Consider the following 14,934-nt stretch of genomic DNA (forward strand, 5'->3'; position numbering starts at 1 on the left):
GAAAGTAGGGTAATTATAAGGCTACGAAAACCAAACAAATTTTATTTTATAGCGATTATACACTTATACTAATATATTCATGGGGAGTATATTATTCAGATAAACCATGTTAATTATTACACACTGGACCTTTAAACCATAAATGCACATTTTGTTCCAGTGGTGACGGAGGAGCTTGATTCACATTTCACTTAGTTTCAGGTCTGATTCATCTTCAGCTGCTGCAGACGACGGTAACGTGGTAACGTTTTTATATGCAAACATTGAATGTAGCACTCTAGTTTATTTATGTATTGTTGGTTTTATTCTATTGGTTTAGTTTTTCTCTGTATCGAACCACTGCGCACACAGCACTTTACAGTTTTTTTCAATTGCTAACAAGCAGTGGTCGAAACTGAAGTCACATTTTCAAAACTCTTAACACAGTTTGCAAAACACAAGTCCATGTGGACCAAACTGAGAATCACTTTTCATTGCTTTCACACTAAATGCATTCAGTGACCACTGTCACCAAAATTCATGGACTCTTTTCTCAGTTACTAGTTCACCACCTGCAAAACACTAGACTTTTACAGCACATGTTTCAAATGCTAACACACTTTGTTCAAAACAGTTAAAAACACAATCAAAACAGAATGATGGGAGGGAGGGAGGGAGGGAGGGAGGGAGGGGATGGGGGGCGTGGGGAATTTCTGTTGCAGGAACATTGAAATATATAAAATGTCAAATCAAAAATATTTTATTGAATAACATAAATAAAAATATTATGCAACTCCAAACACAGGTGAGGTTGGTTTCCAGCTCAAAACTGATCCAGGTGATCTGTGTCTGGCCTCATTAGAAACCATATAAAAAGTGTGTGTGAGGGGGGGGGCTTCTGGTTGTTTTTTCTTTGGAAATATGGATCACATGGTTTACAGTAAACTTTTTATTTTTTGTAAGGTCCCTTAGTACCTATGCAAGGGCACAGAGAAAATACATTTTCTTGATGTAAATTGCTGCATTCCTGATTCATTCTTGTTGCAATATATTATCTAGAACACTCAAAGTGCAAAGATATTGCAGTATTTATTTTTATAATAAAACTGATTTACTGATTTTGAAAAAAAAATCATTCAAACTTCAAAGATCAAATTTATTTTATAAGTAATGTTCTTTGTTGTTAGTGTTTTGTAGTTCAGTGTGCTATGAGTGACAGTGTTTGTTTCCACAGTGATACTATGTGCTAGTGTTGTGGTTGAATGAGCTTATTTTGAGACATGTATGAAGTGTTTTGTTGGTGAGGCACTGTTTTGGGGAAGAGATGAACTGTTTAGCTGAGATGCCTGATGGAAACGCTGGCTGTGTTAAGAGTTTTGAACATGTGACTTCAGTTTCGACCACTGCTTGTTAGCAATCGAAAAAAACTGTAACTTAAGAGCAGCTGGTTTGATCAGTTCTACAGATTTATGATTTATGATTTTATTGATCTATTTGTATAGAGTGGAAGCACCCTTCACTCTTTTGAATGTGTGTGCAAAAGTACTCTGTATGAATGTCTCGTATGTATTGTTTTGTGTATGCAGTGGCTCAGAGCCCAAAACAAATTTCCCTTTGGGACAATAAAGTACAATCCAATCCAAAAGGCCGAGGAAACAAACGAAGGTTCTCTCTCCCTCTGAAGTTTCTAGAGATTTACTGAAGGAGGTTAAAGGTTAAAGACGAGTCAGCTGCTCCACCTCTGCTCTGTTTGCTCTCTACGACTGTGACCTGCTGCTGGTCTGTGGGTCAGAGGAGGAGGAGGAGGAGGAGGAGGAGGAGGAGGAGGAGGAGGAGGAGGAGGAGGAGGAAGAGGAAGAGGAGGAGGACGAAGAGGAGGAGGAAGAGAAGGTCGTCATGATGACTCCAGAAATAGAGCGAGTGTTCGAGTTGCAGCGCGTCACTACGTTACAACGACGACGAGGAGCAGAGACTGATAACGCCACATGGCCTGAGCGTGTGTGTGTGTGTGTGTGTGTGTGTGTGTGTGTGTGTGTGTGCATGTGATTCCCCCTGATGGAGTCTTGGCTGCTTCCTCCTGTTTCCAGCGCTCCTCTCCAGGTCCGGTGTGATCTGACACCTGCACGTCAGCGCCTCACACACACACACACACACACACACACACACACACACACACACACACACACACACACACACACACACACACACACACACACACACACACACAATCACACACACTTCTCCTTCTCTGAGTCGACCCGTGCACTCGCATACCTGTTAGTTCTGCAGTGGTGGACAGTAACGGAGTAAATTTACTTGAGTACTGTACTTAAGTAGCTACATATCCAGAGGATTGGTACTTTACTTGAGTATTAGATTTCTTTGGTACTTATTACTCTTACTTGAATACATTTCCAAGACAAATATTTTTACTTTTACTGGAGTTAATGTCTAGGAAAAGGCTGAAAAGTACTCGTTACTTTCAGGTCTGCTCTTTTTTTTCTTTCTTTTTTCTAAAATCCTATTGGACACAAGCTGTGTTTGTCAGAGAAGGAAACCCTGACCCCTAAAAGCAGCACATCAGTGCAGCTGCTTTCAAAGAGTTCATTCTCACTAACAAGAGTTAAAAGCTCCTTACATTCATTTAGAAAAAATGATTAGAGACAAAACGAGACAAGAAGCAGGAATGTGGAGTGAGTGTGAGGAGGCGTTTGGTTTTACGACGCGCTGCCACAGAAAGACGCTGCTTGTTGCCCCACGGAGCGACGGCCACAACAACAAGGCCGTTGTGTCACAGCCAGGGTTGCAAAGGGGCGGAAAATTTCCAGTAAATTTCCGGTAAATTTCCAGAAACTTTCCATGGGAAGTTAAGATGGGGAATATTGAAATATTCCAAAGCCCAGCATATGAGTGCAATGAAATTTCGTTGTATCAACCATACAATGACAATAAATCTATCTTAAATCTTAAATTGGAAACTTTCCATGGGAATTATGGGAATTTATAGGAATTATTGGGAATTCACTGGAAATTGTGGGTAATTTAAACAAACTGTATCATATCCAAACATAAATGTAAATTTTGTTTTGTCATAAGCATTGTGACATCCATGCAAAAATAATACAATTAAAAAACACGACATTTCAACAGATTTATTTGTGAGTAGAACTTTATCAAGTTTTAATTCTTGTATGAACAATCAATTCTTTTACTGAACAACAAAAACATGAATGTTGAGTAAAATATTACTAATTACTTATTCAGGGCCACCCTTCAATTTTGTAAATTTTGGATTTATTCCCGTTTATTCCCCTTAATTCCCATTGAAAATTTCCAACTTTGAAAATTCCTGGAGTTTTGCAACCCTAGTCATAGCCAGTTAGGAGCCTGTGTGTGTGTGTGTGTGTGTGTGTGTGTGTGTGTGTGTGTGTGTGTGTGTGTGTGTGTTGCCCAGACTCACAGCTCTGCAAATATGAGATAAACAGACCTCACACACTCTCAGACTGAATCAAACCTCTGGTGTTTGCAGAGCGAGGTCACGACCGTCCGTGCTCTGATTAGCAGCGTTGGCCGACGGACGGACGAAGGTTGAAAACTGTTCAAAGTGTAAAACTTCATCTGGTTAATAATGTTATGAAAACTTTATTTTAATTATTTTATTAAAAAATTAGATAAGAGAAGAAAGTGAAATCTTTAAAGGAGACATATTTTTGGGAAATTGGCCCATTGCCATAATCCCTATAGTCATAGCAGTAGGTTTGTTACCTTTAATTGTCGGTGCAAGCTATTTTTAGAACGGCGGAGCAGAGCCGTGAGCTGCTCAGAGCTACGCTACGGAGGCTCATGGGATTTCTTGGTTTCCCTCATCAAACTCATCAAATACACAATCCAACAACTCCACAACGCTCTGGTGGACAAGTTGTGACCTGCACATTCACCACACTATGAGATAATAACACAACGTTACCACACAGAGTTGTTTTAGAGGGAAATTCATGCAAAACCACTGATGCGCGTTGCCTTCAGGGGCAGTTTTTCATCATCAGTCTCTGCATTTCCCTCTAAAACAACTCTGTCTGGTAACGTTGTGTTATTATCTCATAGCGTGGTGAATGTGCAGCTCACAACTTGTCCACCAGAGCGTTGTGGAGTTGTTGGATTGTTTTATAGCGAACAATGGAACTGTGTATTTTTTTTTCAGGTAAAACCTCTTTTAGGCCGTGAAAATAGGCCGTTTCTTTGGGTCTGTTCACAACTATGTATGTTGTAAATCTCTGGGCAGGGCTATTATGGGCTGGCGTTGCTAACGGGAGGAGTGCAGAGAGTCTTCTACTGCAATTAAAGTACTTAGGGGCTATTTGTAGATCATACAACCCCACTTTAAAAAAATGCTACTATCCCTTTAAAAGGCCGAGGCAGCTCTACTGTTCTAACACTAAAGTCTTCACTCTTTCTCCTCCTTCTTCCCTCCAGTCGCGGTGACCGAGGTGGAGTGCGTGCGTGAGGGCTGCCAGTCCGAGGCGCTGCGGCGGCTCTCCGGCTCGGTGCCCGACAGCCGCTGCTTCACGGTGGTGTTCAGAGGAGCCAGGAAGAGTCTGGACCTGCTGTGTCCCTGCGAGGTGGAGGCCCAGCGCTGGGTCCGAGGCCTCCGCATGCTGAAGGAGCGCGTGGCCAACATGACCCAGAAGGAGAAACTCGACCAATATCCTTTTAACCTTCTGGTGTTTTCATCCAGAAGTTCTTTGTCTGTGTCACAAATCAGGTCAGAGATTGATTTAAAGCAGAAGTAAGCAGAATGTTTGTGTTAATATAAGTCTTAAATAGTTGTATCTTCCGACAGCAATCACTTCTATAGAGTGTTTGGTCTGAAACACGGGTCTGTCAGTCACTCTGCTCTGCTCTGAGCCGAGGAGAAAACTTTCCTTGTATCCTACAACCTTTATCCAATGAGGAGAGAGAACGGCATAAAGGGGCAGTCCTCTCTGTGTGTGCAGCCAAGGGATGCGCGTGAATGTGGTGACGTAGGGACGAGGGCGGGGACTGCTAACTCCATCGGCTGACAGGAAGTTAGACAAAACCACCGGATCGCTTACTTCTGCTTTAAATAATGATAATACAAGTTTCTTTCTTCACAAAGTTTCAAAATAAAAAGTGAATTACTGACAACAAAACCTAAGAAAAAGTGAAACTCTTTTAAAAACAGTGAGTTTCAGCCTGAAGACGACCGACACAGACCAATATAAAAAAAGTAAAATATCTGGTTTTCTTTAGGTTTTTCCATCCAGAAGTTCTTTGTCTGTGTCACAAATCAGGTCAAAAATTGATTTAAAGGGGCGGTGCGTGGCGCAGTGGTTAGAGCGGCCGCCCCATGTAGAGGCTACAGTCCTCAACGCAGGCGTCCGCGGTTCGAGTGCCGCATCGGGCAGACCTTTCCTGCATGTCATTCGCCCTCTCTGCCTCTCCCTTTCCTGTCTATCTCACTGTGCTGTCAAATAAAGGCAAAAAGGCCAAAAAATATACTTAAAAAAAAAATAATTTTGATTTAAATAACGATAATACAAGTTTCTCTCTTCACAAAGTTTCAAAATGAAAAGTAAAATAACAACAAAACCGAAGAAAAAGTGAAACTCTTTTAAAAAACGGTGAGTTTCAGCCTGAAGACGACCGACACAGACCAATATAAAAATCAATCAATCAATTAATCAATGAGGTTTTATTTGTACAGCACTTTTCATGCCCACAGCAGCTCAAAGTGCTTCACGTGATAAAAACAATTAAGGAACATAGGGGACACATATTGGGAGACACATACATTCACATACACATACACATTCACACAATAATTTTAGATTTAGAACATTGGATGTTAGAGACATCGAGGTAACGCTGTCTTACACTCAATCATTTGCAATGAGGAAAACACTAGATAAAATGAAGTAAAATAGATAGGTGTAGGATAAAATGGATGAATTAAAATAGAATAAAAAGCAAATCAGATAGGTAACTAGGACCGAGACCATTAAGAGCTTTAAAAACCATTAAACGGATCTTAAAATCAATCTTAAAATCAATCCTGAAGCAGACAGGTAGCCAGTGCAGAGACCTTAAAATTGTTGTAATGTGTGCTCTCTCTCTCTGGTCCTCGTTTAGACTTGTGCAGCTGAGTTCTGCAGTAGCTGGAGTGGAGCCATGTAAAAAAAAAAAGAGTAAAATATCTGGTTTTCTTTAGGGTTTTTCACCCAAATGTTTTTTGTCTGTGTTCATCTCACAAATCCGGTCAAAGATTGATTTAAATAACGATAATATAAGTTTATTTATAAAGTTTCTTTCTTCACAAAGTTTCAAAACAAAAACTAAATTACAACTAAACCAAAGAAAAAGTGAAACTCTTTTAAAAACGGTGAGTTTCAGTTTTCAAGTAAAATATCTGCAACAGCTTGATCAGTTTCTACTTTACGACTCATTAAAGCACAAAGTTACGCTGGTAAACTCGAACCTGAACGCACCACCACATACATACACATAAAAACACACAAGCTGTTTAATAAAAGTAACTGTCGATTCATGATAATTAAACCATAAATGCACATTTTGTTCCCGTGGGGACGGAGGAACTTGATTTATATTTCACTTCTGGACTGAAGCAGCGAGTGGTCGACGTGACCCAGAAGGAGAAACTGGACCGATATCCCACCGCCGCCGTTTCCAATCAGTCAGAATAAAAGTGGGTAACATATAAATAGCGTAGCAGAGGCAGCGCTGCTATGTGGAGCCACTGTCACATGTCGGACCCACGGCCACGGCATAGCGGAGGTGAGCGGAGAGGCAGCTAAATATAGAAGGACTATCACTGTTATTAACAATCCTTCATAGGCAGAGGAGATGAAGATGATCCTCCTCCTCCTCCTCCTCCTGCTGTAGCCGTGGTGACGTGTATTTACCTGTAGAAGTGTGAAGTGCAGGTGACAGCAAAGTAAAATTAGTCTCTTGTTGCTATCGACCTGTTTTCCTTAGTAACAACATCACATCACATGGACCTATGTTGCATAGAAACAGAAAGAAAGAGGTGGATGTCACTGGATGTCGTCTGCAGAATCAGAAACTTTATTGATAATACAAGTTTCTTTCTTCACAAAGTTTCAAAATAAAAAGTAAATTACTGACAACAAAACCTAAGAAAAAGTGAAACTCTTTTAAAAAACAGTGAGTTGCAGCCTGAAACAGAAAGAAAGAGGTGGATGTCACTCACAGGTGAACCTCTGCAGAATTAGAACCAGAAACTTTATTGATCCTGAACTTTATTCACACAAGATTTATATGAAACAGAACAGGTTTTTTTTTTTTTTTTTTTTAAAGAAGACAAAATGAACATAATTAATCTAAAACAGAACAAAAAAAACACGATCGCATAAAACTAAACGATTTTGAAGGAGATTCCTCGGTGGTTCAGTTCTCACAGTTTCTCCTCTTTAGATTTTAAATCCATTTACGTGTCGCCCGTTTCCTTTTTTCTCCAGTTTTTCTTCTTTTAATCTCAATTTATATGTCACTTTTTACATTTTGTAAATTTCTCCGGTAGATATTTGTTGTTTTTTGGTGCTGTGTGGTCGTTTTCTTTTACTTTCTACCAGAGATACTGTATAGAGATAGATAAGGATTGTATATCCTAGTTCTTAGTATTTAGTTTTTATATGACTGTTTGAGTAGTTTCTGTATTTAGTAGCCTTTCCTGTTTCTCTGTCATTTATCTACTTTAATGATCCCTGTTGTTTTCCTTATAATCTTTGATTCTGGTTTGATTCTGATCCCTGAGTTGAGTTACAGCTGCTCCCCCAGCAACAGATAGAAAATATAAAGTCTATAAATATGTCATATAAATATAAATCTATATAAAAAAGAGTATGCAAGATAAATATAAGCATATGATACTAGAAAATACATGTCCTCAGGAGAAAAACAGATCTATGTCAGTGCTTTTTAAACTGAGGAAACAGAATCAGAGATAATGCCTACATTACCCACAATGCAACTTAAAAAAAAAAAAAAAATCAAATCTCAGACACACAATAACAACCTTTAACTGTCTCTCCTCTTTGTACTGACTCTTAGACATTATGGTCTGTAAAAGTTTATTGCTGCGTCCGACTGTTCAAAGTCACGAGTTCAAAGGTTTTACAGCCTCACGGCGAAACAACAGCAGGGAGTGGGAGAGGCGTCGCCGTGACGACAACGCCCACAGAAAGATGCATGAGGCCAAAAAAAGAAAGAAAAAGTCTCCAGTGTGAGTTTGTTTGTTTTGTTCCTTAACTGTGCTGCACCTGGATCCGAGGCTACCTGCGGCGAGCGGACCAGAACCAGGACGGGAAGATGAGCTACGACGAAGTGAAGCGGCTGCTGCAGATGATCAACATCGACCTGAGCGAGCAGTACGCACGCTGTCTGTTCAAGGTCAGGGCCGGCAATCCATCAATCAATCTAACTATCAATCAATCAATTGAATTTTATGTATAAACTTGACTTTACTAGAATTTAAAACCAGGTTTAAACTTACAGTAAAGGGATAGTTCAACATTTTGGCAAATTGGCCCATTGCCATAATCCCTATAGTCATAGCAGTAGGTTTGTTACCTTAAATTGTCGGTGCAAGCTGTTTTTAGAACGGTGGAGCAGAGCCGCGAGCTGCTCAGAGCTATGCTACGGAGGCTCATTATGGGATTTCTTGGTTTCCCTCATCAAACTCATCAAATACACAATCCAACAACTCCACAACGCTCTGGTGGACAAGTTGTGAGCTGCACATTCACCACGCTATGAGATAATAACACAACGTTACCACACAGAGTTGTTTTAGAGGGAAATTCATGCAAAACCGCTGATGTGTGTTGCCCTTTTTCATCAAGCAGTCTCTGTAGCGTAGCTCTGAGCAGCTCACGGCTCTGCTCCGCTGTTCTAAAAACAGCTTGCACCGACAATTAAAGGTAACGAACCTACTGCTATGACTATAGGGATTATGGCAATGGGCCAATTTGACAAAATGTTGAACTATCCCTTTAAGACGAGCTCAGTTTAGTTTAGTTTAGTAGCTTAGTAAAGTCAGGTTTATTTATTTAAAAGCCAGGTTTAAGCTTAGTTTCATCAACTGGGTTCATGTCAAAGGGTTAAACTGGATTTCTGGTCAAACCCATCTCCAGTTTAAAAGTCAAGTTTAAAGTTAACCAGAGATCAGAATTTAAGATTTTGGTGCATAACGAGAATATTATTGGTGTAATGTAAAACAAAAACTAAACTCAGTTTGAATAGAAAAAAACGAGTTCAGTGCAACAGAATTTCAACTTAAACCAGGATTAAATCTGGTTTAAAAGTTAAATCATGTGGGTACGATCCAGACTTAGAAAATAATACACACCAATAACATGTAATATGATCTATAAATAGCTGAAATAATAAAAATAGATTACAAAAACAAGTATGAACCATAAAATCTTAATATTACAGACCATAACATACAGTTTGTGTGTGTGTTTCTCCAGAGGTGCGACCGGTCCGGTGACGGGCGTCTGGATCACATCGAGATCGAGGAGTTCTGCCGCGAGCTGCTGCGGCGGCCGGAGCTGGACGCCGTCTTCAGACACTACTCCAGTAACGGCTGCGTCCTGTCCACGGCCGAGCTGCGGGACTTCCTGGGAGACCAGGGAGAGGACGCCTCGCTGCAGCACGCACAGAGCCTCATACACACCTACGAGCTCAATGACTGGGGTCGGTCCACACACACACACACACACACACACACACACACACACACAAAAACATAAATATGATTAATATTATACGCAAAGCAAGGCAAGGCATCTTTACTTATATAGCGCATTTCATACCAAGGCAACTCAATGTGCTTTACATAAAGACAAAACATTAAAAAAAGAAGCATAAAACAGAATAAAAACAAACAAAACACTAAAAACAGAGTTAAAAGCAAGAGCAAATAAAAGTAAAAGAAAAGAAAATAGAAAAAGAAAATAGATAAAGTTTTATATTATACTTTATAGGCAAATTTACACAACAAAACAAAACAAAAAACAATCAGTAGTCAGAAATTCAATTATAAAGATGATAAATAAAAAATATCTATATACTATACACACAATGTTAAAATAGGATGATATGGGACTAAGTTATGATAATGAGATACAGCTAAATGCTAATGCTACTTTTCCCCCATTGAAATGAATGGAGACGCTTCATCTCTTTGACCTTCAGCTACTTCAGCATGCTTTCAGCTACAGACTTCATTCAACCTTTAAACTGTTCACAAGACTCTCGTCTATTCATCTTACATTCAGCTTATTGATATGTCTAACAGTTATTGATTTATGACAGTTTAAACGGCGGTCACATTTCTGCTAGATTATAATGGGTGTGTATTGGGCGGAATGTTCAGGGCTAGAGTGGATGACATCATCAGCTAGAGTGGGAGAGGGTCTAAAAATCGTCTGAAACTTTTTCTCTTTGACTCGTCCTCCTGGCCACATGTTACACTCCACACACAAGATTTTTTACACAGTTGTAGACAAACCTGTCACCTTTCATACATAGTGCTCAAAAAGGTGGAGAGACTTACAGAATTTGAACTGCGAGCCTCTGAGTGATGTTAGAACCCTCAAGCAGCCCATTGACTCCAATATAAAATCAAAGGCTGATCTATCTATCTATCTATCTATCTATCTATCTATCTATCTATCTATCTATCTATCTATCTATCTATCTATCTATCTATCTATCTATCTATCTATCTATCTATCTATCTATCTATCTATCTATCTATCTATCTATCTATCTATCTATCTATCTATCTATCTATCGCCGACATCCGACTTCCAGGCTTCCTGTTCGACCTCGAGGTCGGATGTCGGCGCTCCGACGGAGCCACACCCGGTCCAGCCTGTTATTGTTGTCGCTTCCTTTCTCTTTTTGTTCTGGCAACACACACACACACACACACACACACACACACACACACACACACACACACACACACACACACACACACACACACACACACACACACACACACACACACACACACACACACACACACACACACACACACAACCTGTGACCCTCAGATATATTTATATATACATAAACACAGTTGTGTGTACAAGAGCTAACGATCTGTATCTGTATCTTTTCAGAAGGAACAATTTATCGATTTATTTTGTTTTATTCATTATAGTGTCTCTTATCACCCTATATGTTTGTGTATTTACTTTGTATATTAATCTTTTCTTTATGTATAACAAGCAATATTATTTCCCCCTTCTTTTACTGTTTTTTTATTTTTAGATACCCCGTTAGGTGTGGAGGAAATGTTTATGTTTGTAAATTGAAAAAAAAGAAAATTAAATCATAAAAAAATGAAAGAAAAGATGGGAACAATTTACATATAAACCAACTGTCTATGAACTCAACAAAGAAGTCATTTATATGAACAAATATACAGTTTAACAAGCAAGAAAAATAAATAAAAAAGAAAAAAAGTAAATAAAAAAGAAAATTACAGGTTTATGCTCAACACAAATATCACAAATCTAAACAAACATTATGAGTCCTAACAACCTTTCTGTTTGTAACTTGTAGATTGAATTATTGAATTATTTCGGGGGAGTTACTTTCATGAATGAGAAAATTTGATTTATCTGATAAAATTTCTTTGATTTGAAAAATAGAAACCAAACAATTTCCTCCTCCTCCTCCTCCTCCTCCTCCTCCTCCTCCTCCTCCTCCTCCTCCTCCTCCTCCTCCTCCTCCTCCTCCTCCTCCTCTCTCCTCCTCCTCATCCTCCTCCTCCTCCTCTCTCCTCCTCCTCCTCCTCCTCCTCCTCCTCATCCTCCTCCTCCTCCTCCTCCTCTCTCCTCCTCCTCCTCCTCCTCCTCCTCCTCCTCTCTCCTCCTCCTCCTCCTCCTCCTCCTCCTGCAGCTCAGAGGAACCTCTTCATGACCCAGAACGGTTTCACCATGTACATGTTGTCTCTGGAGAACGACGTCTTCAACCCGGACCACTCCCGCGTCCACCAGGACATGAGTCGTCCTCTGTCCCACTACTTCATCTCCTCCTCACACAACACCTACCTGACCCGGGACCAGGTGACCGGCGCCAGCAGCACCGAGCCATACATCCGGTACTATTTATACTACTACTACTACTCACACATTTATACAACTTCATAAAACAGAAAGGTGAAATCCGGCGATCTGATTGGTTGTTAACCGTGGTATAGAGAGCCTAAGCGGAAGCAGGAAGTAACGGTCACCATGGGACCTCAACTCTGAAAAACTCGCCATACAAATGAACGGGACTGAAAATTTTATTTCGTGATCCGTTTGAATTGTGCCATGAGAAAAAAATATGTCCTCTACCTGTTTAAAACATCACGTTTCATCCCGAGAAATCAGCCGTTTGTTGTAAAACTATTGTAAAATAAAATTCAGAAGAATCCGTAACCAGAAAGACTACAAGTCGTGTAGGTGACGTCACCATGGCGACCACATGCCGCCCTTTCCCGTGTCAGTTGGTGACGTATTTTTTGTGGGACACAGATCTGTAGTCCGTAGAGCGGTCTTTACACAAAATACATTCTTCTGTTGCCGTTTTACGATAAACTGCTGATTTCTCGGGATGAAACGTGACGTTTTAAACAGGTAGAGGACATAGTTTTTTCTCATGGCGCAATTCAAACGGATCACGGAATAAAATTTTCAGTCTCATTCATTTCTATGGCGAGTTTTTCAGAGTTGAGGTCCCATGGCGCCGTTACTTCCTGCTTCCGCTTAGGCTCTCTATAATGAGCATATACCACGGCTACTATTCGTAGTAGTAAAAGACAGTCGGTGTTTTTACAATGTTAAAAAATGGACTAAAGTAGTTGAATTGACATGTTTAAGGTGAACTTTCACCTCCGGGTTAGGGTTAACAATGGTAGAGGGGACTGAGCAGTGACTTTCACCTGAAAAAAAAGCAGAGGAAAAGATGAGATGCAGCTAACTAACGTCTGGTTTTTTCACAGTGAGGCTATTTTATTGGATAATATGTATTTCTGGTTGAATAAAACTACATGAAATTGATTGCGTATCCCTCTTTCATATTGTCATTATTGGTAACTGTTTCATAAAAGCAATATATCACTCCAGTCCGTGTTCTATGCTCATTATACCACTCTAAGGGTCGTTCTTCAGTCTGTCGTGATATATTGCTTACACACACACTCTCCTGTCCTGGTTCTCATGTCTTCATGTGGTTGTGTGTCTCTCAGGGCTCTGAACCAGGGCTGCCGCTGCGTGGAGCTGGACTGTTGGGACGGAGACAAAGGAGAACCGGTCATCTACCACGGACACACGCTCACCTCCAAGGTTCCCTTCAAGGAGGTGATCGAGACCATCGCCCAGTACGCCTTCAAGGTGACGGCAGCTGCTGCTCTCTCACCTCTGACCTCTCACCTCTCACCTCCACTCATCACACCCCTCCAACCTTCATCCACCAACCTGGTTCCAGTTCAGAGTCTGACTGAAACTGCCGGGGAAACACTGCATGATTTTCACAGCCGTCGCCGATTTAGAAAAGACCGATGTCGTGTCTCAATTCGAATTCTTACACTCTTATTAGGGATGCACATTTTGAATTTTTTTTCTGACCGATAACCGACGCTCGCTAACCAATTATTAACCGTTAACTGTTAATATTACAACGCTTGTCAGTCCTCCTGTGTAACTTTGTGCTGCGAAATATGACTGAAGGCACGTGAACTCTGCACGCGTCGACACGCCCCCATGAGTTGACGACATAAGGAGCTAATTAAAAAAATAAATAACCGATAGTATTAATCGGTCAAAGTTCTTGTTATCGGTTAACGGTTAAACGGTTAATCATGTGCATCCCTAACTCTTATACTGACTTATTTTGAGTGTGTAAGTGCGTTCACACCCTAACCCAAATATGATACAATGCAGTGTAGGCTACTGTAAGAACCTGGATGGTTTCACTCATATCAGTCAGAGTTGAGTGTGGTACGATGGACACTTCACACCCTCAGTGATCGCAGCAGAATATAATCTATGGCTGTGTTTGAAACCACTTACTACATACTATATATACTTCCATACTACATACTTTCCATACTCCATACTCATCGATTAGACAGTATGCAGAGCGTTTACACTGCAGCATACTACAATACATGATGACCTACAATGCATTGCGCTCCTACCTGAGCCGAAATCAGCAGGCTGAAGCTGATTTCATTTTAGCTCTAAACTCTGTAAATATATCACTTATTGACATTTCAAACATTTTTAGGCGAGAAAGTAGCTGCAGAAAGATCAAGTTTATTATGCCTCACAAAATTAAGTGAATACAACTAGATTTAAAGTAAACTTAAAGCAGAAGTAAGCGATCCGGTCGTTTTCGCTAATGCTGCGTTCCAGGCAGGCTTTTGAAACCGTAAATTACAGCTTCAAGTCACAACTTACGACTTTGTAGCGTTCCAGGCAACCCACTCGTGTTTTTCCGACCTGTTTTACCTGTGAAAGTCACTATAACGGCCACTCGTAACTTCCGACCCGTGAACTCGTACCAGATTGAACTGGTACGACTTCACGGGTCAGAAAAACACGAGTTACGAGTTTCCTTGAACGCACCATAACAGTCCTCGTCGCTACGTCACCACATTCACGGCGTCCCTTGGCTGCACACACAGCCCTGCATGCCGTTCTCTCTCCTCATTGGATAAAAACTGTAGGATACGATAAATGTTTTCTCCTCGGCTCAGAGCAGAGCAGAGTGACTGACAGACCCGTGTTTCAGTCCAAACACTCTATGTAAGTGATTGCTGTCGGAAGATATAACTATTTAAGACTTATATTAACACAAATATATCACTTACTTCTGCTTTAACAAGTGGAT

General features: G+C 40.5%; 1 protein-coding gene across 2 annotated transcripts in view; it reads left to right on the top strand.

The window, feature by feature from the left end:
• plcd3a (phospholipase C, delta 3a) overlaps positions 1–14,934 on the top strand; it is a 45,222-nt gene that overhangs the window by 17,177 nt on the left and 13,111 nt on the right. For both annotated transcript variants that reach the window (XM_083976497.1, XM_083976498.1), the window contains exons 3-7: positions 4,453–4,681; positions 8,298–8,427; positions 9,510–9,735; positions 11,956–12,157; positions 13,289–13,433. In XM_083976497.1, coding sequence (XP_083832623.1) covers positions 4,453–4,681; positions 8,298–8,427; positions 9,510–9,735; positions 11,956–12,157; positions 13,289–13,433 — 932 coding nt within the window. The remainder of the gene's footprint in view (positions 1–4,452; positions 4,682–8,297; positions 8,428–9,509; positions 9,736–11,955; positions 12,158–13,288; positions 13,434–14,934) is intronic.

Source organism: Trachurus trachurus (assembly GCF_905171665.1).
Source record: "Trachurus trachurus genome assembly, chromosome: 8".
In the NCBI taxonomy this organism is placed as follows: Eukaryota; Metazoa; Chordata; class Actinopteri; order Carangiformes; family Carangidae; genus Trachurus; species Trachurus trachurus.